The sequence below is a fragment of the Agelaius tricolor genome, unplaced genomic scaffold (assembly GCF_023055355.1).
Source record: "Agelaius tricolor isolate 1412-34295 unplaced genomic scaffold, bAgeTri1.0.p SCAF_15, whole genome shotgun sequence".
NCBI lineage: Eukaryota > Metazoa > Chordata > Aves > Passeriformes > Icteridae > Agelaius > Agelaius tricolor.
Genome location: NW_027269275.1, coordinates 17,497,227 through 17,522,436, shown reverse-complemented (window position 1 = coordinate 17,522,436; position 25,210 = coordinate 17,497,227). Strand labels below are relative to the sequence as shown.

Here is a 25,210-nt window from a genome sequence, read left to right as displayed (position 1 = left end):
ATGAGGCTCTCCATGATGCAATGCTCCAACCACGGGTGGCTGTCATTGCCATTGGGCATTGCCTGTGTGTGTAATGGGCAGCTGGGCTGGGATTCTGGGACTTCATCCAGCATTCAGACTTTAAAAGAAATTGTTTGTCTTTCTCTTGATTGGAATACCATACTTTTAAATTGTATTTGGAATCAGATGAGTCTGGGGGTGGAGGGGGGCGGTTTCTCAGCATTTGTTTTGCTTCATTTGAACAACAGTCCACAACTAAAACTGCAAAATCATTTAGCCTCTCATTAAACTCTTCTCTGAGAATGCTAATAAAGCATTGTGGTAGTGAAGGATGGCAGCCATCCCACAGTTCCCAACCACATGTGAATTCAGGTTTCTGTGAGAGCTGATGCTTTAAGGACTTGGTGGTTTGTTTTCTTTTCAGTCTGGAAGAACATCAGCTTCCACAATACTGCCTTGCTAATGGAACCCCAGCATGAGGCCTCAGGGTTAGTTTGGTTTTGTTTGGTTTTACACCATTCTCATCTCAAACCTCTGAGAGATTTCAGGCCTGGCATTCACACCTCAATAACCTGCTTTCATCAGCTTTTGGGGAGCTTTAGTTAAACTGTGAAACTGTTCCTTAGCTGCATGTGTTGACATTTCTTTGTGTGATTTCTTGTTTCTCAGTGAGGACCTGCTTATAATTGTCACGTCAAGATGAAAAATTAACAGATGGGAGTCAGGGAGATGGTTGGAGCCTCAATCACCAGCAGCTCTGTAATCTTTGGTAAGAACCAAACAGTGGAAGAGGTAGCTGGGTGAGTCCCATCACTGCAGGCCCAGTGAAATGCTGATAGGAGCCCACTGATCCCCAAGAAACTCTTGCATACCAAAATCCAAACACTTACCTGGGAGCAACAGCAGGAAAACCTCTAGGGAGGTTGGGAGGCAAAATAACCACCCTGTTAATGTTCTCAAGACAAGAAAACAGCTGTGGTTGATGGCACAGAGAGAAATGTAGTTTGGTGAGCTGAGTGAATGAGAATCCCATCAGATAGAATGGAAGTGGTCAGTGTTTTGAAGCTTGTAAGGTCTCAGGGAGCACCTTGTCGTGATCAATTATTTAGAAAGGGGTAAAAACCCTTAATGGGAGATTAATGTGAGGGAATAACAGAACACAAATTACTTAACAAATTCCATAATTCCATTATTAACAGAGAAGCTGTGTTCTGACCTCAGTAAGATCTTTTAGTGTCCCCTGTCACCTCTTCTTGGCTCTCAGTTCCTTATCCCTGTGCAATTATCTGTACACCCAAGCCATGAGCTGCCTCTGTGGGTGGTCACACAAAGAGCTGGCACACACCAAGCCCAGCAGAGACGGCTCCTGGGCCTCCTCTTCAGTGATCATCTTCCTCAGCCTACAACCTTTTCATCTAGGCACCTGCAGGAACTCACCATCTCCAGCACCACTGCTGCATCTGTTCAATATTGGCCTGTTTAGTTCAAGAAGCGTCAGGTAACAGGTTCCAAGGAACAGGTAACAAGTGACTGGATATCAGGAAATGGCCTCCAATTATGCCAGGGAAGGTTTTGATTAGATACTAGGAATGTTTTTTCACAGGGTTGGAAAGGACTGGAAGACTGTCAAGGGCAGTGGTGGAGTCACCATCCCTGGAAGTGGCACCTGAAGGACAGAGTTAAATGGTGAACATGGTTGTGATGTTGAGTTGATTGTTGAACTCTATGATCCTAAAGGGCTTTTCCAATCTCAGTGATCCTAAGAAGTTTGAGGTGGGAAGGGGTGGCCAGCAGATCAGCACCATGAGTGAGCAGCCCTCACTTGGCAGATGGGGTGTGCAAGAGTCAGTGCAGCTGGGAGCAGCTGTACCTAAAACAACTCAGAGTGTCTTTATTTTCCTTTTATTAATTTCAGATATACACTTACAGCATTTGTGAGATTAATGATCAGATTATGTCTTTGAGCAGAAAGACTATTCAGTGGGAGGAATCAACATTTGACTGATACTCAGGCTTATTACAGACTGGGGAGAAAGAATGTTTTTCAGTGTTTTTGCTATTTTCGATGCATTTAAGAATGTTTCCCCTTTCTTAGTGGTTTCCTTGGTTGGGCTTTTTGCAGAGAAAGCATGGTAGGAGGAACAACATTTTTTGGAAAACGGGGAAACATGATTGTGAAAGAAAATGTTTCCTTTAGATTTGGCTGGTTTCTTGGGTTGTTTTTTCACTTTGATACAGATGAACAAACACTAATGGCATTAAAGCTAAGGGCTAAGTGGTACCCATTCAGGACAGCCATATAGACACTCATGTTTGCAGGACAAAATTAAGGGTATAGTGGGCTTAGCTTCATCTACAAATATAATGCAGTCCTAAAAGTACAGAATTTCCACCCCTTTTGGGACAAAAGTAAATCTAAGCCAGCTGTGACATTTAAGTACCAGTCACAATTTACAGGATGATTATATCTCAGAAACAAAGCTTAGTAGTTATCTCCTTAGAGCCCATCAGCCACAATAACACTGCAATATATAGAATTTTCATCACCAGAAGAATAGCTACATACCAAAAATTACTTGGGGCAGTTTACTGCAGTAATGGCCAGAGGGATGCACATGATGACGATTTTCATTTTCTACTATGGTTTGTCTAAGGATGATGGTGAAAGAATTATGCCTCCTAATGCTCCTTTCCAATATGACAATGTTTTACTCATATTAAAGGTAGAGGAATGAGATGAGCTGTGAGTGGTTTGATCTTGTGAAAAATGAAGTTTTAAATGTGTGCTTTCTTGTCTAAATGCTCACAGATTACTTGTCTCCCTATAATAACCTTAGAAAATGTGTTGGCAGCATATCACAATTAATAATCCATACTCATGTGCTACAGGCAGTCCAAAATCCCCCAGGCATATATCTTACCCAAGCTTATAACCAGATTCAAATCAAATCCTACATTTGTGCCAAAAATTGAACGGCAGTCATCTCCCAGCAAATAATTTTACCTAACTGACTCAAGAGTCTTAAATCCCTGATTTTTCCCAAAGTGAAATTCACATTAATCTCATACTAATGTATATATCCTTCAGTCACCTGCAAAAGAATCCCATAACCTTGCAGTAGGGATTGCACAGACAGAGGAAGCTGCTGTACCCACATAGCATTACTGTAGGTTTTCCTGGCATTCTAGATTGTGTAAGATCCTTTAACATTAATGGGGACAAGTTTTCTCTCTAGGGTGATGTTAAATTTCTCTTTGAGGGTCTTTTCCACCTCTTCATCTTCAAGAGTTACAAATTCCACCAGATCCATGTTTTCCTTGTAGTTGTACGTGGTCTCGGTGAGCGTCCACCCAATCAGCGCCCGGAATCCGTCGGTGGTCTGGAGGGTGCAGATGGACTTCTTTGTGAAGAGGGAATCTGGAGAGGTCTGGAGGTATGTGCACTGGAAACGGAAATCTTCCACTGTCCGTGGCTCGAGGCTGAACATATAAACCTTGCGACACTCCTTCTTCTCCAGCAGGTCAGAGTTGGAGAAGCTCTGGTTGGGGATGTATTGTTTCCGTCTCATTTTCTCCAGGTACCAGATGCCATTCTTCTCCGTGAAGCGGAACACACCGGGAGCCTGGGGCTGGTCTTTCCCTGACACAAGCTCCATGGGCTGCCACATCTGGTAGGACACCCCAAAGCCTCCGTCAACGATGTAGGCTTTGCCATCAATGATGACTTTTACCACGAGGTGGGTCATGAGGGTGGCGTAGGCGTTCTGCTGGGGGTTGAACACATAGGCTCCCAGGAAGCTGGTCTCATAGCCCAGGCTCTTCAGCACCCAGCCCAGCAGCTGGTTGTTTTCCATGCACCAGCCACCCCTCTTCCTCCTCACAATCTTGTTGTAAACGTGCTCCAGCTCCAAAGTAATTTTCTCCCCACAGTGGATGCTGAGGTTTTCGAAGGGAACAGCACGGATGTGATGCTGGAATATATCGGTTAAGGTTTCCAAATCTTGTTTTTCAGTGGAGCCTTTATAGCCAGTTCTTGCAAAATACTCTTCAAGGTTCATCTCACCTGTAAAGGAAGGAATTGTGTTTTGGTTTCTTTACATCAGTGATTTATGATGCTGTGAAAAGCGGCCCTGGCTCTGCCAGCAAAGATTCTTTAATCTACTGAACCTCATCAGAACAGTTTTTAAAGGAAACAAGCTTTCCTATCAAATGGTTCCCTGAGCAAAGAGCAGTGCACACGAGGGTTTGCTTTTGTCTTAGAGTCATCCCTCTGGCAAACAGCTGATGCCATTTCAGTTTCATACCGGGCGGCTGCGAGATGAGGATTTGCTGTATTTGCATTGTAACAGCAGGGTTAAGAAGAAATGTAAGGTCTTGCTGGGGAGTGTGTACAAGGGTTCATGAGAAATGGTCTAAAGCCACTGCTCAGTGACAGAACTGTCACTGGGGGAGGCTGTGTCATCTGCCAGTGGGAGGGAGGACATTCTGAGCCAAGATTCACATGTTCTTTTCATGAGTCTGCCACTGATGGACGTGATAGTAAATGAATCACTTGTTCAATACACATTGCTCTTCCACTACTTATAAAAAGTTAACATGAAAAGTAAAGTGAAAAGCTTTATTCAGATAATTATAACTGAAAAAGTCTGACTTTTGAAAGTCACAGACCACTGAATCTTGTGTCTGCTCAGAGTGTTGTAGAAACTCAATTTGGTGTTGCAATAATGGATCTGAATGGAGGGAAGTGAGTGATCTAAAAGACAAGGAGCACATCTCCATTCCCTCCTGTGCCCTGTGTCTCACAGGCCACCCTGAAAATGAACAGTGGCTGCTTTACTCTCTCTGGTCCTGAGCTTTCTCAAAACTCACCAATCCTTTAACTCAGCAGTGAACTATTGAATGTTTACTGCAAACTAGAATTCCTCAAAATGATTCTCAGTGGCAGATTCATGCTGTGCATATTCATGGTGTGGAGGCAGCTGTCCCAAGTGAACAGAGAGCACCAGCAAAAACTACACATTACCTGCTACAGAGAGGAATTTAGCTTCCAGTGATATCTAAGTGTATTGTTGGAGGATATGTTCAATGTAATAATATTTGTTCAGTGTAACATAAAAGTCATGGCACTTTTGATTTGCAGAATCTGAGCATATCTGATCCTATCAATCTGACTGTGAATGCTAAATAGATCACACCAGTATAAAGCTGGTTCTCAAGTTTGTATTATTTGTAATTTCTTTCTGCAGCTCCATAATATGCTTGATCAGCACTAGATCTGTACTGCAGGAGATGAAAGCCACTGTTCTTTTGAAATGTGAGCAGACCAGATGAAAAGGCAGGTACTGAAAAGGTCACCCCCAAATGTGGTTATGATTTATGTACAGAAAAACATCAGCAAAAGAATATTAAAGGTGCAAATGAAGGTGTTCATACAAAACTATTCCTTACCAGGATTATACACAGTATCAGCAATTCCACTGTTGAAAATATGTCATCTTCTTTATCCTAATACATCAGCACATGGACTTCCTGGGTTGTACAACCCAGAGTCTGTAATTTTTTAAAGTTGTTTTTGAGGAGCTGTAATTTTATTCCCTTAAAGCAGAGTCTATTGATTATTAGTCTGAACTTTTGCTTCCTTTGCACTTGCAAATTGCAAATTCAAGTATCTAAAAGCACGACTTCCAACAAGAAGTTGCAGTTCTAAATTTATATCTACTATTGTACCTAAACAAAAGAATCTATTTTATAGTGAAATGAAGCTTCTCCTGAAGAGTGAAAGGTAGAAGAATTGAAATTGCACATCACTGTTTTGCCCTCTTTAACAGCTCCTGTTTAGCAGGTGATATTTTAGCTCTATGTCCACACATTTTTAGAACATTTTAGAACATTTATGTTATTGTCCATGACCTTTACCATCATAAAGAAACCAGGGGTTTGTATCTTTCTTTGGAGGGGATTTTTAAGAAAATAAACTTACCTCTAACGAGATCCCTTTTTATTTATTGAGGTATTCAATTTCTGGGGGGTTTATTACAGGGGCAGCAGTCAGTGGAGCCAGGAGTGGATACAGATTGTGAGGGTTGTCTTTCTAAGCTCTGCTGGTCCTCGCCTCTGAATCTTAAATTCCAAGAAAGGGCAGAGTCCATCCAAGAAGAATTCACATTTTTGGACTTCGCTGATCCGTGAGCAAATTAAACTTTGTTTCTTCCTATTAGTAGATGTTTATGCCTTCCCCTAGTTAAGACCAGAATGAACTCGTTTTCTATGTAAAATAATTACAGTAGGCAGTTGCAGATGGCGTTATAACTTTTTTTAATTAAATATTGTTATTTTGCAAACCAGCTCTTTGCAGTGGAGGATGTTCATCTGTGCCCTGGTGGGTACACTGAGGTGCCAAGGTGTTGCAGGCTGTGTTGCAGGCTGAGCTCCATGGATGCACAAATGAGCTTTCTTTGTCCACACAGGAACTGTTTCAAACTGTTCAACTCAAGCTGTAGCAGGGAGTTCTTGTGGAGCTGATGAATGCCATGGCAAATATTTATTTGCATGAAGTAATGCATTTCTGCTCTAAAAGCTGGCCTCCTGCATCCTCACAGCATTGCAGTGCTGTTTATTTAATTCTCCCCAGTCAAGCCTGTCTCCCCTTCACTGGATGGAGGTGGAATAGCAGAGGAGGCCTCTGGGAAAGGCAAAGAGCACATTAGCCTGCACATGGGGAAGCACCTGAGTTTTAAGCACAGCAGGTGCCCCATGGGTCTGTGTGGTTGACTAAAACAAGAATCAAAGTCTTTTTCTTGGCTGATGTTCTTCTGTCGCCCTCTTTCATGGCACGTCCTGTACAGTACCACAGGTATCATCAGGGAAAAGGCTTCTGTGTCCTCGATATCTTGCTGTGCAACCACACTGGTGGCATGTCCTCACTTCCCAGGGCTTTCTTTTGCATCCACACTTTTTAAGGTAGATTTTGTGCAGAATACTGTTTGTAATAAATATGAAGATTTTATCTATAATACCATCGTCTCCTCTTGACATCACATGAAGGCGTGGTCCCGAAAGTTTAGATTATAGTGTGCAAAGATTGATCTAACTTTTTTTCCAGTTGTGATACCAAAAGCCTGATTGTTAAGAACTGTTGAATCATCTCACCTTCTACAGATTTTATTTTGAATTCAGACACAGATAAATCAGATTCAGAAAAAAGTGGGTACTCAAAATTAGAGAGATCTTGGAAGGGGGTTAGGTACCCTTGGACAAATATCTTACTTTAAGTCAATTTCTGAAAAGGGAACAGGACTTAGATCTTTCAACTTTTCATAAGCCAATCAGCACCTAATGGTGGCTTGTTTTGAGAAAGTCTTAACCTTTCTTTTTTTCTACAGTATTTAAAAGCCGAATTCAGCTCAACTTTAAGACTGTTAAGAGAAGTGAATAATTTGTAAAAGTGACTGAGAAGATTGCAAATAATGCCAAAAAAGGTTAGAGGTCTTTTGTGGAAAATGGTAACACAACCTCTCCTTCTGCATAATTTTGGTCTCATTTGCCACAAAATATATCTGCAATAAAATGAGTTCTTGAGAAGGTGAACATAAAGTTCAGGAGTCAAAACCCAACTTCCATATGAGCAAAACAGAGCTAGTAAGATGTCTTGGTTTCTAAAGAAGGAGAGGTTTAATAAAAAATATGCAATTGATACATGTAGTTAATTAGCAATGCACTGGAATTTACCAAGCTTTGTGACTAGCTCGAGTTAAAAATGAGATTACTGTAATTTATGTTAATTTTAGAATTTTCCTCTTGGCTATTTAAAGATCCATCTAGCACAGTGTTGCAGTTATATCTTATCCACTAAATTAGGTGGCAAGCCACGAACATTTACTGGTACGAGTTTGTTCTCCAGTTCTATACTGAATTTATCTTTCAGTGTCTTCTCAACCTCTTCATCTGTAAGGGTTGTGATGTTCACCAGGTCCATGTCCTCTGTGTAGTTGTACTTCATCTCTGTGAGGGTCCATCCAACTAAGGCAAGGACCCCACTGGTGGTTTGGAGACTGCAGATTGACTTCTTCCGAAGGATGTTATCTGGAGACACTTGGAGGTACGCATTTAGCTCCTGGAAGTCATCTATGTGCCGTGGCTCGAGGGTAAATTTATGTATTTTTCGGATATTCCCCAGTTCTGGAGTATGAGGGAAGTCATTCTTGCTGTGCTCAGGAATGTAATGCTTCCTTTTGACTTTCTCCAAGTACCAGGTGCCGTTGTCTTCCATGAAGCGGAAAATGCCAGGAGCCTGGGGTTGGTCCTTCCCAGAAATCAGCATCAGCGGCTGCCACATCTGGTAGGCACCACCAAACCCAGCATCTACTATGTAGGGCTCTCCCTTGATCACCACCTTCAGCAGGATATGGTTTATCTGAGCAGTGTATCCCTTCTCTGCTGGTTCATAGCTGTTTGCACCAAGAATACAGATGTCATACCCTAATTCTTGCAAGGCCCAGAAGAGGAGGTAGTTGGTTTCCAGGCACCATCCACCACGTTTCTTTCTCACAATCTTATTGTAAATAGCCTGCAAATCCAGTTCAATGGGCTCCCCACAGTGCATGCTGAGGTTCTCAAAAGGAATGCTGTGGATGTGATGCTGGAAGATGGCTGTCAGGGTTTGCAAGTCTGCATCCTTATGGGGCTTGTTGTAAGCTATTCTTCCAAAATACTCCTGAATTTTCATTTTGCCTGTGGGAGCAGAAATGTAGCCAGTTATTGCTGTGCAGCTGACAAGGGGTTCACTCCTGTTTCTGTAGCACAGGTTAACCAGCCTGCAGATGTAATCTGGGCTGTTTTAATGAGGATTTAAAAAAATTTTAAGTATTTCTTTAAAAAGAGACAGGGACAGGAGCAGGTGGCATTAATGCTTTCCCTCTCTCAGGGGCTGCCTTCAAACCAGGAGGTTTTTTCTGTGGGAAGATACAGCACATGCCAGAACAGAATCTCTGGCCACAGAGGAGGATCCCACATAACAAAATTTTTCAAAAATCAAGAAACAAAAGGTTTGCAGAAAAGCTGCCACACCATACCAGCATAAAAATCACAGCAAGATCTTACTGTTTCTTTTACTGTACCAGGTAAGCAATTCTTTCTTTATCCCACAGGTAATTTAACTGGAAGGTTTTGCATTCATGGATTAAGTTAACTGGGATTAATATCTCAGTGTGTCACCATTTCAGACAGGTTTCCATGTGAAATAGATCATTGTTTTCTTAATCTCTTAAATTTCCCTGAGGAGTTTAGACAGGGCTTTGACTGTGAAAGGAAAGGACTTCAATTTTTCTAACCTAAGGATCAAAGGAATTGATCTAAAAGTCCATACAAAAGAAGTCATAATCTTTTCTTTTCTTTGATCATCTTTTACAAACCGGAGGCTTTAGTTTCAGATCAAATTATTGGAAATATTTTGTGGTTTTCTGTCTATATCTCTGATCCCCTTTCATTAGCAGAAAGACACTGTCATTGGCACTGGTTGTGTGGCCAAGATACAAAAGGTTCCCTGTATGACTTCTAATTCAGTGACTCACCTTCTCTGCAAGGATTTCTTTTGCCCTTAGTTTAGATTTAATTTGGCTTTTTTCCATGCAAAGATATTTGTTGTTCAGAACAATTCACAATCTGTTAAGGGCTGTGTTAATTTTCAGAAAGTCTGAGGATTTCTTGCTTCCTTCAACTGATTGAATATTCCCTGGGAGAATTTTCCAAAAATCCCTTGATGTGGATGAGATGGGACAAACTCCCTTCCACTGAATATTCTCAGCTTTGGTCCAACTGTTTCCCCCCAGCAATTTGACCCCATGTCCATGCCAGAAGCCTGTGAAAATCCCACCTCAAGTCCATGGGTGGAAGTGCCCCCACCCAAGCAGATGAGCACATCCAATGGCCTAATCTCTAGACTTTAACCCCAGTCTTCATGCCAGCAGCACAACTCACATGACTTGGTTGTATTGTTCCTGATCTGCACTAGTACCAACATTCAGACTGGATAATGCAAACCACAGGAAAATTTGATAGAATAGAAGATCATCCCAGTAAGGGAATAGCAAATAAACATTATCACTTCAAAAGGAACCAAAGAGTCTACATGAAAAAACAGTAATGTCTCTTTGATACTGCATTTTATGATTTTTTCCATCCCTTTTTTAGGACAAGGGCCTCATCTCTGGCAGGATCTCCTTGGAAACACTTGTAAAAAGCCATTTCCCTCCCAACACACAGCACACGTGTTGGGCAGGCTCATCCTATGGTCCTCTGCCTCATTTTTCTTTCTCCTCCCACTTTCAGCTCTTTTACATAGGAAGATAGAAACATCTTTACCCCATGAGGGTGTGGAGCTGAATCTCTGTGACCAGCAGGAGTCCAGAGGAGTGCATCAGCTTGGTGGGTCTGACACACCTGGACTTTACCTTCAAGCAAAACCAGATCAGTCCCTGCCCTGGGTCAGCAGCAGAAGGCCTGATGCCCCCCCTTGTAAGCCATCTCCTGGGTCTGGGTGTCCCCATTGCATGGTGAAAGTATAGAATAAAACCAGCTCCCTTCATCCAGCCATGCAGAGTCCCCATAGGGTGCTGCCAATGAGGCTTTGGGAAAATGTATTGGGAAAGCCTTTTGGGAAATTCCCTGCTCATGCCTCAGTTTCCCCTTCTCTGGCCTCATCAATTTAAAGTCTGCTTCGGAGACAGCCTTGCAGTGGCTGACAACATGTGCTCTAATCTCAATGAATACTTAAAGAGGTTTAAGTACAATAAAGCTGCACTACAACATCATTGACATTAGGGAGCATCCACATAAATCAGTGTTTACTCCCTGGCTCTCCTGGAGGCAGATTTTTCCTTGGCACAGCCATTGCTGCTGTGAGAGCCAGGAGGCTGCAGGAGTGAGCAAACCCTCTCCCAGGGGACAATCTGTATTCCAAAATTGAGTTGCCAAATATCCCAAGCCTCAGTCCAGATCTCAGCCTCGTTTGCTTCTGCCCCTGCAGCAGCTGAGGCAGTGTTTGCTCAGTGTTCCTGCAGCTTTGAGATTCAGAGATGGTTCTGCCTCTCTGCACACATCCCTCGGGATCACTGGGTCCTTTTGCAATTAGGCTGAATATTAGGATTCTCATTTCTGCTGAGAATCAGGAGGAAGTTCCAAGGCTGGATCCTCATGTACATGCCTACACTGTTTGTTTGATTCCAAGTTACACTGTGAGTCAATAACTGCATTTTTCATACACTCTGGCTCAAAATAAAGGGTTAGTTTCACTCTCAAACACTCGAGGTTGCACTTAGAAAATGCCCTTCACTCACCATCAGCCCCAGTTCCTGTAGTTTGTGCTTTGCTAATACACCCACAGTGCTGTGCACAGGCTGTGCAGACTCACAGGGGTGAGCTTTCCCAGAGGGGCTGACCCAGAGCTGCAGAGGGAAGTTAAAGATCAGGCATGCAGAGCTCACCTCACACGCAGTCAGCTCAGGCTTTCCACCCTGGGCTGTTCCAAAGGTCCCAGGAAGAGCTGCACTGGCAGCAGCAGCTCTTAAAGGTCCAGGCAGCCTTCAGTGCCTGTCAGGGACTGCCTTATCCTCCAGCACAAAGAGGGCAGAGAGTTTCTTCTTTAAGAGTAGATTATATTCTGAAGGTTTTATTGCTTTATTTGTATTGGCATCTGTGTGGAAATCCCTGTCATGCAATTTGTTGTGTTAGGTGCTGCACAGAGAGCCTGGAAATGATCCAGTTCACAAACTGCTTACAATATTGAGGAGATTTTAACCTTCCACATCACTGAATGGCAGCTGAACCCTGCAGGAGTGCAAAGTATGGGTACCATGAGCAACTTCTGTAAGTGGCTATAACCTATAAACCCATCCTCAACACTGCAGGTCACCCAGGGGCTTCAGGGTCTGGGGCACTCTGGTGGGTGCTCCCATGCTAAAGCAGCAAAGCACTCGTGCAAAAATGATGCAGATTTTACATTATTGACACTGATATGGTCTGGATCCTTGTGGGAAATGACTTATGATAGACAGGGAGCAATCCAGGGCAGGAAGTGACTGATTGATTGGTGGGGATGGCAGCTGTTGAACTCATCACAGCACACTGAGCTGTTCCTCGTGGCTGACACCAGCCCCAACACGCAACAAGGTCAGATTTGCCAAGTCACACAGTTGTGTCAATTCCCCAGGGTTCAGAGAGAAGCCCTGTCCTTTGAAAGGGAAGATGCTGCCCCCAGAGAACTCTGAGCTCCCTGAACTTGCTGTGCCTTTAAGTATCTGCCTCCAAGGTTAATGATAAGGAAAAAAACAAACTAGCGCAATCTGAAATGAAAACTTTTTCTTTTCTTTTCTTTTTTTTTTTTTTCCTTTTTTTCATCCTTCCAACAGCAAGTTCCATTGCACTGTGCCTCTGTGGTGAGCAGGAGGCAGGAGCTCTGAGCTCTGCCCTGCAGGGGCAGCACCCAGGCAGCTCTGGGCACTCACTCCAGATGAGTCAGCAGAAAGAAAAATGCCCTTCCCTGTTCCCGCCCTCCACACTCTGTATCTCAGGGGCAATGGACATAACTCCCTACTCTCATCTTAAAGGTCTCTGATTTTATAGCTCTGGACTCATTCCCCAAGCCTATGGTCCAGCACAAAGTGCAGGAAACCCCCTGACAAAGGAAGAGAGGAGTGGGCAAAGCCCTTTCTAGGTGTTCCCCCCCTATGTTTGTTCCCACAAAGGATGGAGATTCTTGGCTCTGTGTGGATCTTCTCCTGCTCCACAGCTTTGCAGGACGTGCCTGCACTTTTACCTCATCCCAATGCTTTGTCCCTGCTGTCCCACTGAGTTTAGCTCCTTTAGATAGCCCACTAATTTGGGGGCCAAAGAAAAACACAGATCAAAACCAAGCCTGATCCTGGAACAAATCTGCTGATCATTTGTGTTGCAAGCTCCTGGTCCACACAATAAGAAGCCTCTTTCTTTCTTTTACAACCACATTTCATTTTATCATAGGATGGATGGGCCACATGTACTATAAGGAACTATTGCACTCCTGCAGCCATACAAATATAAGTGAATATGACTCTGGGAAGACAGGGGCTTCATAAACTTGCCAGGTCTCTAAGAAATACATTTTGAACATGCAGAATAGCAGCTTTTGTTATATCTGAACTGCTAGTTCTACAAACCCGTACTTGCTGCGTAACAAGTGAAAAAGGGTCCATGAGTTATTGTCTTTTTAAAAGCCTTAGCTGGAAAATATTACCACATACAAATAATCAGGACAACTTCAGTGATTAATGACATTTATTTTTTACTATGGGAATGCATGCTGTAATTTAGGGGGTAAAACATCTGAATAATTCTAGATCACAGTGCTTGATTTTTTTATTTCATTGTAATTCACTAATATAATTTGCTTAATTATAAGTGCAGAGTTGTAATGCTTCCAGGATTTGTACATAAAGCATCAAGCATCTTCTCAAAGGGCAAAGGGGTCACATTTGAGTAGTTTCTCCTACTAGAAATCTTAGCCCTTAGGTATGTGATTAAGATTCATCATTTCTCCTTATATCAATATAATTAGTGTCACTGCAAACACATCCTCAGTAGAACAGATCTGTTTCACAAAAAGAGTTCTGTGCGTGTGTTTGGGTTCTGCTGTAATAGCACCCATTGTAGTCTGAGGAGAGGAACATGTATTGCCAGCAGTCTGCTGCTGAGGGTGAGCAAACAAAATGCTCAGGAGATGCTTTCAGTTCAAAGAAAGGTTATGTCACTGGTTATGTCACTGAGAGAACAGGAGCTGTGCAAAGTCTGAAACAACACAGAATTCTCAATAGCATTTCTTATCGTTAGTTCTGAGTCATAAATAACCTGTCCTCAAGTACTCACTTGGTGACTTTGCACAGGTGTGGGATGGCCTGAGTGCCATGTGCGAGGGTGTTGTGGATGTGAGAGCAAAAAGAATAGTCTAATGGCTTGACTGGAGAAACTCAGCACAGGATGGCTTCATGGTTTTGGCTATTACACTCCCAAAATAATATAGTATTCATTTAATAGGCAAGTACGACCTCTTCCCCAGGTGGCAGCACCAGGTAGTAAAGACAAAGACATACAGCTCCATCATTCTGCCCAGCTACCCTGGGTGTGTTTAGAAAAGCTTTTAAGAGGTGGAAGGAGTAGGAAATGGGCTGAGTCTGCTTCCCACTAAGCACAAACACAAGTGTAATGATTTGATTGAGCTTGGCAGAAATTATTGGTACCCAACCTAAAGAGAAAGGCAGGAATAGTTGTGAAAATCCATTTGTTTTCCAGATTCATGATAGTATGTTCTTCCTTACACAGGTGTAGCAGGAAGGAGAAAGATTAACCTCTGGATGCTTGTCAGAAAGAGAGGGAAGAATTGATTGTAATGCCACTGAATTGAATTGTAATCCAGGCAGTGAGTTAGAACAGAGATAACCTGCTCGTATTGACAGGTACAAATTTCTTCTCTAATGTTAGATTGAATTTCTCCCTCAGTGTTTTCTCTATTTCTTCATCTGCAAGCATTCTGATTTCCACATGATCCATATTGTCCCTATAATTGTACTTTATCTCTGTGAGTTTCCACCCCACCAGAGCCCGGATGCCGTCAGCAATCTGCAGACTGCAAATGGATTTGGTCACAAAGAGGGAGTCTGGTGCTGTCTGCAGGTGGGCATTGCAGCCCCTGAACTCTTCAATGTCTCGTGGCTGAAGGGTAAAGAGATAAACCCGACGGCAAACTTCATTTTCCACATTTGGGGAAGTCGAGGTGCTTGGGTTCAGAACCCACTGCTTCCTTTTCACTTTCTCCAAGTACCAGATCCCATTCTCCTCCTGAAAACGAAAGACCCCAGGAGTCTGGGGCTGATCTCTCCCTGAAATCAGCTCCATTGGCTGCCACATCTGGTAGGCCATCCCAAATCCTGCATCCACAATGTAGGATTTGCCATCAAGCTCCACTTGTAGCAGCAAATGATCAATTTCTTCTGGATAGGCGTCAAGCTCTGGGACATAAACTTTTGCTCCCAGAAGGGTGACATCGTAGCCAAGAGTTTTCAGGACCCATGACAGAAGGTAATTGTTTTCCATGCACCAGCCCCCACGTTTCTTCCTCACTATCTTGTTGTAGGTCGCTTCCAGGTCCAGCTCAATTCTTTCTCCACAGTGGATGCTGAGGTTTTCAAAAGGAACAGCTTGGATGTGGTGCTGGAATATATCTGACATGGTAGCCAGGTCTGGCTTATTGTGAGAGTCCTGGTAAGAAATTCTGGCAAAATACTCCTTGATGTCCATGCTGCCTCTGAGAGAAGGGTGGGAGAAAATAAGAGGCTGTGTCAGAAGTGGTGGAAGGCTCTTGCCCATCCCTTAGAATGGGGTGCTCAGAAGAGGAGCAGGATTTGACCAATATCTGAATCAAAGGCAGCTGAGTAATAGTGCTGAGAGAAGCCAATGGGACACTGCTGATGAGCACAAATGTTATTTTTATTTGCCTCTTTTACAGCTGTGACGAGAGGCTCCAGCTGTGCTAAGCACATTTCAGCAGAGTTCCTGCCCAGCAAAGCTACAAATCTCTGTAGGAAGGAACAAAAGCAGTAGCAGCAATGTTTCCCTGCTAGAAATTATAGGAACTGAGACTCTCCAGATCTGAACTGCTTTGCTCGTGGTATCAGCAAAGCAGAAGCAGAAAACAAACCCTCCCACTCTTGCACTGTGATCCAGAACCTCTTCTGCAACCAAATCTGAAGCAAATCTGCCCTGCCATGGTGTTTCATCCATTATTTAGGCAGCCAGGCACGAACTGGTCTCACCTGCTCCTGCTCTTTGTGCCAGCAGTAACAGACATGACCTGGAGTGCAGAAGGGTTTTCTAGGGCAGAAAAGGCTGTGGGAGGGTTTTTGCTCATCTGCTGGGAGCTGCCTCCCCACAGCACAGCTTAGATTATCCCAGTCCTGATAATCACGGCCCTTCTCCAGGACCAGGAGGAAACCAAGGTTTGGGCCTAAACCACAAGGTTCAAAGGCCTCACATTTTCTAAAATCATGTTTTGGGATGCAGTTCCTCTCTCTGTTCATGGTCTTCCCAGTGGTGGGTGGCTGCCCGTGGGTGAGGGAGCGGGCATTGCCCTCCTCTGGGGTGGCAGAGGGCTCAGTGCAAGGCTGTTGCACAAACACAGGGCTGGAAAGCAGCTCGAGCCTTCCCAGCCCTTGATGGAAGGAATGGGATTTTGATGGAGCCAAGTATTTTTGTTATTTCTCCCCAGGCACTGCTAAATTTCAGACATCTGTAAATATGGAGCAATCTTGTTCCCATTATTGACGCAACAGGTCCAAAAATGCTCTCAAGTTCCTGTACGCAACACCCAAAGTAAAATCAAAGGAAAAATATCCAACTGTTCAACTGGATCATATTCCCCATCTGATGAAAAATGGTAAACCCACAATTGTATGGGGATTTTGGAAAGGTACTTTCAGTATACACAAAACAAAGACAATGAAAAATGCCCATTTGGTGTAATATCCGGGCAGAAGCAGAGGGTGCCACAATTTGGGTCCCCACAAAACCTTTATGACAGAGGCTTTACAGAACTCTGATTATTGATCTTGGCCAGCACTGTCTCAACATCCAGGCAGGCCTGAGTGATCCACGATGGGGTTAAGAGCATCAGAGTCAGGAGGTTCTCTTTGTTCAGCTTTTGGCTGTTCCCAGGATTTTCCCAGAACTACAGTTCCATTCATTTCTGAAAGCTTGGCACAAGCTTAGTTCTTCTTGTGTGAATTTTAAAGCAGCATCCCAGTTAAACCACTTTTTCCCTTTTTCTCCCTTCCTTTCTTTCTACCACAGCAAGCAGAACATGTGCAGTAACTTTTTACTCACAAGGAAAATGTTGGTGTGTGTTTGTCTGTCTGTCCATCTCTTGAGGGTGTTTACAGGGCTGTTTTCATGGGGGTTGCTGAAATCAGGCAGATGGCACAAATGCCCGAGTAGCTTGAGGCTCACCACTGAGTAAATAAAGCAGCGTAGCTACAACATCGAGCAGCTGAGCTCCCTGCTCTGCCCTTACACCATTTCTGCTGTGTTTTGTCCCCAGACAGATTTAACTTCCTGGTTAGAGAGCACTCAGCTACCAAGATCCAGGAGTTAAAAAAAAAGCTTACCTGGAAATTCAATTGAAGTGCCAGTGTGCTCCAGGGCTTGGGGTGGTTCTAGGCTAAAGCTTAGAAGGTTCGTTGCTGTCCTCTGCTTAGCACAGAGAGGCAGACAAGGCTTGAGGACTGCTCTCCAGCTGCTCTTCAGGGGAATGTCCTTTCCCTCAACTTGCTTTCACCCGCCTCTGTCAGATTGCAAAAGCTGAAAAAAAAAGAAACCAAACAGCGAAGGGTGGAGCACGAGAGCTGGAGTGAGGCAGCACAGCCAGCAGCAGTGCAAACCTGGCTGTTGTCAGAGCAGAGGCTGCTTCACATTTTCACTGGTTTGATGCTGTCTGCGGGGGCCTGCTCAGGCTGTCACCAAAATATTTTTGTTTCAGTAGCTTGGTGGATGTGCTCAGGTGATGTCGTTTTTTACTCCCAGTCATTAGATTAGTATTATTTTGGAAATGTGGGGAAGGAAAGCTGGCATGCATTCAGTCCAATAAGGTTTTTGCACTGTTTCTGAAGAACAGCAAGATTTCAGCACGGTAACCTGCACCTGCAAACTGCTTACCCCAGTCTGCACCACAGGAACTTCACTGCTCTGTGTAATTTCCATGTAGTTTCTATTGCATCAAATTTCATAGAATGTACAAAAGCACTGGGCCAGCAGTGAGTATCTCCTTTGCTCTTTGCCCACAGGAATCACCTGCAGATATTGTTGATGGTGAAGATGCTCTTGGCACAGACATGAAGTATTAATACATAGGGAGCTCCATCCTCTCAGAGTATTTCATATTGCTTTTGTATCTCCCAATTCTGATTGCATTTTGTCAAGTCTCAGTCATTCCCTGACATCTGCAGCTGGGTCTTCCCTTCTGTTAGCTCCCCAACAATCGTTCCAGTCCTTCACATGTAGTGTCAATGCCAAGTTCCATTCAAACACTGATTTATTGGGATAATTAGCAGAGCTAATAAATCAGATGAAACTAAGATGTCTGTGATAACCCATTAGTAGCTCCACTCCCATATCCAAATTTGGCTCTTCATCATCCCATCAGTGGCCTGTTTGTGACCCCACAAGAGAGAACCCATGCCCAAGCTGCAAAATGCTGAAGGGAAAGGAGAACCTGCCCTCATCAGGCTCATCTGGGCAGGTCCAAATCAGCACAAAGAGAAAGTTCATACTCCTGTCTGGATCTTGCTGATCTTATCTTCCCACAGACCCTCATTTTGACAGGGAGAAGCCAGAAGTCAAGCAGGCAGATCCCAGTCCTGATGGAAACGATCCTGGAATTCTGTGGACCCATCTCTGTATAACATGTGAGGAGAGCCATCCATGCTCCTTGTCCAGAGTTCTTGGGACAAATAACAATCTTTATTGTTCTGTAGGGTGCCAGAACAGAACCTTTGCCACATTCCCTTATGTGAACTGGCTCAGGGTCAGTTCCAGGGAAATTTTGGGACCCTTTTTAAATGCAGGTGTTTTCTTATCCAGAAGGAGCAAAACCCATTTTCCCTCATACTTTGATACTCAGCTTTTCTCAACTCCCCACCCTAAAAACGTTCTGCTATTGAGCATTTTCTTCCATGCCTTTCAATTTCTCATCCCAGCTCACTATATTCATTCTCTTCCTTTTGTAATTCCAGCTATCAAAGCTGTGGCTACGTCTTTCTGGATTTGTATCCTCAACATCCACCACGTGCACTTGGTTGTTGTCCATCCCACCAGCCAAAGGATGAGCCTGCAGCTCCAGCATCCCTCTCTTTTTTCTTCAGGCACATTTTACAGCCAAGCCATGAAACCACGAGCTCCCACCCTCCCCAGATAGGCCCAAGGCCAGCACAGGTCAAAGCTCAGTCAGGGAGTGCTGAAGGTAAGGAAAGGCTGACCTTGAGCCCCAAGCTTTGCTGGAGTCTGCTCAGTGCCGTGCCAGATCAGCAGGGCTAATTCCAGGTGGGGCAATAAACTGCAATCACAGCTGTGGGCAATGGCCACAAGGTGCCCCCAAGAGCCACAAAGGGCAGAGCCCAGCTTGGGCCAGCTGGGATGGGGGACACAAATTCAGGAATGTCCCTGGAAAGGACACTGCTGTCCACCTGGACACTGAAACGCCATTTCCCAGCCTTGGCAGGAGCTGGAGCTGGCTGAGATTTTTCCAGAAGTTCCTCAATGTAATTGCACTCATTTTTATATAAATTTAAACTGCTGACAGCATTAAATTTAATACTGAAATCTTCCTCTCATCCTAACTCTCCTGAGAGGCCTCATCAAATATCCCTCCCTCTCTGCTTTAATGGAGCATTCGATGCTGCAATATTTGCTTGGGGAAATAAAAGCATTGGGTGCCCTATTTGAGGTAAAAGCCAAGTGTCTGCTCCCTTCTATATTCAGCTCTCTGGCAAACCATATAAGAAATGAAGGTATATTATATTATATTATATTATATTATATTATATTATATTATATTAATACATAGATATAGATAGAGATATATAGATAGATATAGACATCGATTTTTTTTAACCTCTAAAGAAAAAAAGTCTTAATTTTGGGCATAAATATGCCCCAATGCAGCAGCAGTCACCATTTATGAGCCATGAAACTGCAAGCCTCACCCTCAGCAGGGTTAAATTATCATTCCACCATAGCCATGTGGCAATGCTGCTTCCACTCCCTGGCTTTGGGTCTGCTCCTCCAAAAAGCTCCTCTAAAACCAAACTGCTGTTTCAGTGCAAAAACCCTCCTGGATTTCAGTGGGAATCTGGATCAGTCACAGTTCAGACAATCAGCCTGGAAGCATGCAAAGCAGAACAATTACACAAGTTCTGTCATTCCCATTACTCAGGCTTTCTATTTTTTTTTTTTTTGAGGTAGGTGGGAAGGAAACCTTTTATCTTGGCAAAGAGTGTTATAGTGACAGCAAAGGGGGAAAAAAGCAACTGTGCCTTTGGAAAACACATTTTCATTACAATGTACCAGCACACATCACAGAAATAATGCATGTTTGTGATGACAAAGTATTCCCATCACTCCACTGCTGAATTTGGTATACAAGTAGCGAGAAGAAAGTAGAGATGCTCTGGATTAAAAATGCTCTCCCAGACTTACCTTTAGTGGGATTTTATTGGCTTTCTGCCCTGCAATGAGCTCGGGGGGACACACTGGTGTGACTCCCAAGTTGTTTTTTTTTCTAGCAAGGAGCAATTTGATCCTTGATCATACAAACTACTGAATGGCCCTTGCTGTGAGATGATGAACCTGATTAATTTGACATCATCCCTGGGCATTTTCATTCCATAAGGTAAAAGGCAACTAATTTCCTTGCACTGGTCATGGTATTTCCTTTTCCTCATCATACCATTGCAAATTGATGCTACACCCAGGGCAGTGTCTCCTCACAGGCAGATGCTGAGGATTCTGTCGTGATGGAAGATTGTCATCCACCTTCCAAACCCTTATTTAAATGGAGCTGTGCTGTGAAATTCTGGTCAAATAGTCCTTGAAAAGTAACCACCTGCTTTTTAAGCATCTGGAGGCACATCTCTTCTGCTCCTCTATTTAAAATAAATAGAGCTGTCATGGAGAAAAGCCTGTGGTTCAGCCACATCCTCCTGAGACCAAACCAAGCACTAGATTTGTCAATTCCCACTAATGCTATTTTTAATTGCTTTCTCAGCAGTTGTGCTGGGACCTGCCCAGCGCCAGGTGCTGCACCTTGTGCTGCAGTGCAGCCCCTGCCATCCCCTGGGCCACACTAACAGACTCAAACATGATGTTGACAAATCCATTGCTGGCTCTGGGGCTGGAGGCTGAGACCCTGAGCCCAGGGTGGTGATGGAATAAAGTGCCTCCAAGTCAGGACAGCTTTCTGCTAAAATATCTGAGCTGTGCAAGCCCTTTGGGAAATTTCCAAGATGCAGCAGCCAGCCAGGCCAGCAAAGCAGCTGCAATGCCCTTTTTCTTCATTTTCCAGCTTCCATCAGTGGCACCAGGTGCTCCCCAGCTCTGCAGGGAAGACAGGGTGAACAGGTCTGTAAATCCTTCAGCAAGTGAAACCCTTCCCCTTCATCCCCATGAAAGCACTAAGCAACCTCACCAAATCATCTGTCTTTTGCCAGGTCCTTACCCAATTTGCAACTATTCCTCCAATTCCTGTCTATGTCAGCATAGCTAATGACTTTCCAGACAGAATTGTATCAAAATCTTTACTGAAATTCAGCACCTGAAGTCCCACTACACATTTCTTCCTCCTAGAAAATCTCATACCTAATCATAGAAACCCAGTAGCTAATTTGTGCTACCATTTTTAATAAACTCCCATTCTGTGGCTATTGCTCACAACAGTCAGAGGCAGCCACAGCATCTGATGTGCCTGAATCTGTCTCTCCCCTTATGCATCTATCTGAGGGGTATCCTCCAGTGGCATCCACAATCAGATAATGTATATTCTGCTTTCAGCTAATAATTGAGAGACTAAACCTGCCTGGCTGCTGGGGACTCAAGGGAAGGGCTTGGAAATTGGCTGAGAGCTTCCTTCTCAACTTTTGTCAAAGCAGCTCCTGAATGTTTCATCATATGAAAATTTCCCTGCATATTTATGTGGCCACAAAGATTCCTGGGTTAAAGCTGCAAAATCAATTCCCCCACTGCATCAGTTCTCCATGCCCACTGTAACTCCAGCCAGCCTATCTGACTGGGCTTTCATCACTCTGCACAATGAAGACATAAACAGGCAATGCCCTGCCCCATCCTCCTTGGAGGAAGAGTTTCTCTTAATCCTTTGCTCATTAATGCACCATTAATGGAATTCAGCCCCAACAGGACAGGACAGGACAGCAGAATTGGAATCCAGCCTGGCCAAGTGGCCATGACTGTGGCCAGATTGCCTGGCTGATACAACCAAAAGAAAAACCCTGGTTTTTTTAAACTGCCATCAGTAACCCAGAGTGGAAAACACTCAATCAACATCACAAAACCAGGTAGTTCTTTCTGCTGCCAAGCACAAACCCAAATCCCTCTTTGGTTCAAGATGCAAACCTGCATTGTAATCTGCTGCCCAGCTGGCATTCCCTCTTTATTTGCCTTTTCCCTGTGTCTGGCTGGCACTGAGGCAGAGCTGCTGCCACACCACATATTCCAGCCACGAAACAAGGTTCATTTTGCTCTCCCCTCCCTGGGGACCAGCTCACACTTCCAAAGCTGCACATCATTTTATTAGTTCTATTCCCAGTCTCCAAAACGTCAAGTTTCTTTTATATGAATGTGCTGCAATTTAGTACCATCAGCAAACTCTGCTGAAACAGGGAGAAATGCAGCCCCAGGAAAGATCCCTGCAGAAATCATCCCCCAGCCCTTGCACAGCTGTGGCACTGTGCTCTCTGTCAGCCCTGCAGCACTTTAATTCACATAATCTACCCTCACTTCTAGCCAGCCTCTTTCCCTGGATTCTGATTTTTTTGTGCTAAGTGCTTAAAATGCTGATTTTTTTTTAATTAATGTTTATTGTTTCCACTGGCAACACCACTGTGAAACATTAGTGATCACTAGATGTCACTGTGATTTTATTCTGTCTGCAGTCCAGCCCTACTGAACCTTTGTGATCCCTGGGCTTTAGAGAGCTCGCTTTAAAATCCTTCTGGAGAATTTTTTAGTGATCAGAAAATTGCCCAGCTGCTGTCCTGACAGAGGGTTTCCTGGGCTGAGAACCAGCTTTGGCTGAGTTTTTGGGGCAGTTTTTTTGAGTTTTTTGTTGGTTCTGGTGTGTGAATAATGCAAAACCCCAGGCAACTCTGGGGCCAAACACTCACACACGTGTGAGTACACGTGTCATGTGTGGCTGCACTCACACTTTCTGCTGAACACCTGAAATTCTTGTTAATTTTGTGTGGGTTATTGAATCCCTCAGGTGTGTGCAGCCCTGCAGACCTCTGGCTGTGTGTGGGTCACTGGGGCTGGGACATTTGTAGGGCTCTTCTGCAGATTTCCCTGTAGCTTTAATGACCAAATGCCCTTAAAATTGTTTTTCCTTAATAATCACCTCACTTCTCTCTCAAACACAGACTCCAGGTTCTCTCACCATCATCTAAGCACTCCCATCTCCTTTTTTTCCATCCAATCATCCCATTCCTACTGTAACTTCAGTTAAAACCACAGGTTTTAGAACTCAGAAAACTCTATAGAAGCATCTTGCCTCTTTCCCTTATCTTAAAAGATGTTACAGAATACATTTCTTCAAGGCCAATGCAAATCCACACTCCCTATTTCCTGAATTGTTGATTTCTCCATTGTACTCAGCCCTTGGGATATGGCAATTTAAATATTATAGACCACACTCCTGCATGGGCACACATGGGATTTATCTTTCTTTTTTTTTTTTTTCTTTAATTGGAAAAAAATTCCACCATTAAAATTAGTGAAAATGCCTGCTTAAAAATCATTTTTCTCCATCTGATGACATTATCCAAATCAGCAGAATAAGGCTTCACTCTGCACTCCAGTCCCACTGGGGAATATGCCAAAATCAGACCTTTCAAGGAAAATCAGCTCCCGGGTGTGCAGCACTGGCAGCTGAGCCCGAGGAACCAAAGCTCTTTGCTGGCACCTTTTGGTGAGCAGGGAGAAAGGACCAAGGGCCATGGGGGTGTCCATGTCCCTGCAGTGCCATGGGACAGAGTGGCAGGGCCTGGACACCTCCAGGAGAGCTTCAGAGCCAGGAAAATGAATTTTCTGTGAAGCAGTTCCAGGGAGTCAGGATGGTGTGAGAGCTGCTGGGGGATGTGAGTGGGAACAACCAGCTGAGATTTCTGAAACAGCTTCTTGCCCTTTGAACTCATCCCCGTTGACTTTGTCACCTTCTGCCAGGGTGACAACAGGATGACAACACTCCTGGGTGATGCCACTTCTACAAGCCAGGGGTGGGCTGCCTGGGCAAGGGGAAATGCCACAAATAAAGGCACCTTCTGCTACTTTCACCCAAATTACATGGCCTGCCCACCTCCAGAAACCCCAACATTTTGGCTGCTCTGATACCCCTGGTACCAACACCACCTCAGTTTTGATGAGCCATTCAGGACTCATGAGCAATAATGCCTCTGGACCAGCATTTTATTTTTCTGTGGAGCCACCAGAGGAGATTTGTCAAACACCTTTTGCCTTCTGTGTCAGCCACAGCCTAAAAAGTCCTAAATTTCCTCTGGATTCTGTTAATTAGTTGAAGTGGCACAGTCCCCTCTTTAGAAACTCTCCTCCACTCAACAGCACACAACCACATTTTGATGAGTAACAGCAACAGACAAATTCAAAGGTAAAGAGACTGTTAAAAGTTTTGCCACTGAATTTAGGCAAACATTAGGATTTTGCTGCTTAAATCATTCTTACTGGCACTTTATGCAACAGGCCTTGAATGAAATTATAGTACCCATAAACAGATCTCACTTATCAACATGACTTGGAGCTTTGTTATATCATTACAAGCACCATGTCTCTGTTAGGTTAGTGCCCAACAGACAAGAAATTGTTAATTGGAGACTCATTAGCCCTGGGAAAAAGCTGATATAGAGCCACTGGTGGTTTGCCTGGGGCAGGAGGAGTGGGTTTGGGATTTGCACACAACTCTTGTCACACTCAGGGTCCTGAGGGTCCACGTCTGTGGTGGGCACATGAAATCATGCCAGCTCTGATGGTGTCCCTCTGCCAGGAGCAGCACTGGAAGGTCTATCCTGGAGATAACTGGTAAAAAATGTGAGGAGGAGAGAGAAAACAAAGGTCTAAAGCAAGTAAGTAATGAAAATAACATCTTGAATCTGCTTTCATGTATACAGCAGGCTCCTCTTAAGGAATTGCATGCACTTTCTTTCTCATCTTGGAGGACCATAGATTACCTGGAACCTGACTGTGCATACATAAAATGCATTGCAACAGTTCAGTTACAGGTGTGACAACTTTAAGCCCCATTTAAATACAGGCAACTCCCTAAACATAGAATGCCTCTCCAGGTCATTGACTTACTTCAACATAATTCAACTCAATCAGGAACCCTTTCAACCAA

General features: G+C 44.0%; 3 protein-coding genes and 1 long non-coding RNA gene across 7 annotated transcripts; 1 reads left to right on the top strand and 3 right to left on the bottom strand.

Moving 5' to 3' along the window:
* Positions 1-1,886: 1,886 nt before the first annotated feature.
* On the bottom strand, positions 1,887-6,118 carry LOC139596444 (arylamine N-acetyltransferase, pineal gland isozyme NAT-10). Its single transcript, XM_071440757.1, has 2 exons — positions 5,981-6,118; positions 1,887-4,063 (listed from the first exon to the last, which is right to left on the bottom strand). Exon 2 carries the CDS (start codon positions 4,056-4,058, stop codon positions 3,186-3,188), a length of 873 nt encoding a protein of 290 aa, XP_071296858.1. The 5' UTR covers positions 4,059-4,063; positions 5,981-6,118; the 3' UTR covers positions 1,887-3,185.
* Positions 6,119-7,834: 1,716 nt separating this feature from the next.
* LOC139596442 (arylamine N-acetyltransferase, liver isozyme-like) lies at positions 7,835-17,320 on the bottom strand. 3 transcript variants are annotated; one of them, XM_071440754.1, is made up of 2 exons: positions 17,187-17,320; positions 7,835-8,730 (listed from the first exon to the last, which is right to left on the bottom strand). In XM_071440754.1, exon 2 carries the CDS (start codon positions 8,723-8,725, stop codon positions 7,835-7,837), a length of 891 nt encoding a protein of 296 aa, XP_071296855.1. In that variant the 5' UTR covers positions 8,726-8,730; positions 17,187-17,320. The 3 variants fall into 3 exon arrangements, with proteins under 3 accessions (XP_071296855.1, XP_071296856.1, XP_071296857.1); XM_071440755.1 differs by lacking the exon at positions 17,187-17,320 and adding an exon at positions 11,481-11,614; XM_071440756.1 differs by lacking the exon at positions 17,187-17,320 and adding an exon at positions 11,334-11,460.
* On the top strand, positions 8,248-11,339 carry LOC139596446 (uncharacterized). The gene is made up of 3 exons (XR_011681318.1): positions 8,248-8,338; positions 8,924-9,119; positions 10,327-11,339. It is a non-coding gene; the product is annotated as an uncharacterized lncRNA (long non-coding RNA).
* On the bottom strand, positions 13,291-17,328 carry LOC139596441 (arylamine N-acetyltransferase, pineal gland isozyme NAT-3-like). Of its 2 annotated transcripts, none has more exons than XM_071440753.1 (2): positions 17,187-17,328; positions 13,291-15,331 (listed from the first exon to the last, which is right to left on the bottom strand). In XM_071440753.1, exon 2 carries the CDS (start codon positions 15,322-15,324, stop codon positions 14,452-14,454), a length of 873 nt encoding a protein of 290 aa, XP_071296854.1. In that variant the 5' UTR covers positions 15,325-15,331; positions 17,187-17,328; the 3' UTR covers positions 13,291-14,451. The 2 variants fall into 2 exon arrangements, with proteins under 2 accessions (XP_071296854.1, XP_071296853.1); XM_071440752.1 differs by having other exon boundaries at positions 13,291-17,030; positions 17,187-17,264.
* Positions 17,329-25,210: the final 7,882 nt, after the last annotated feature.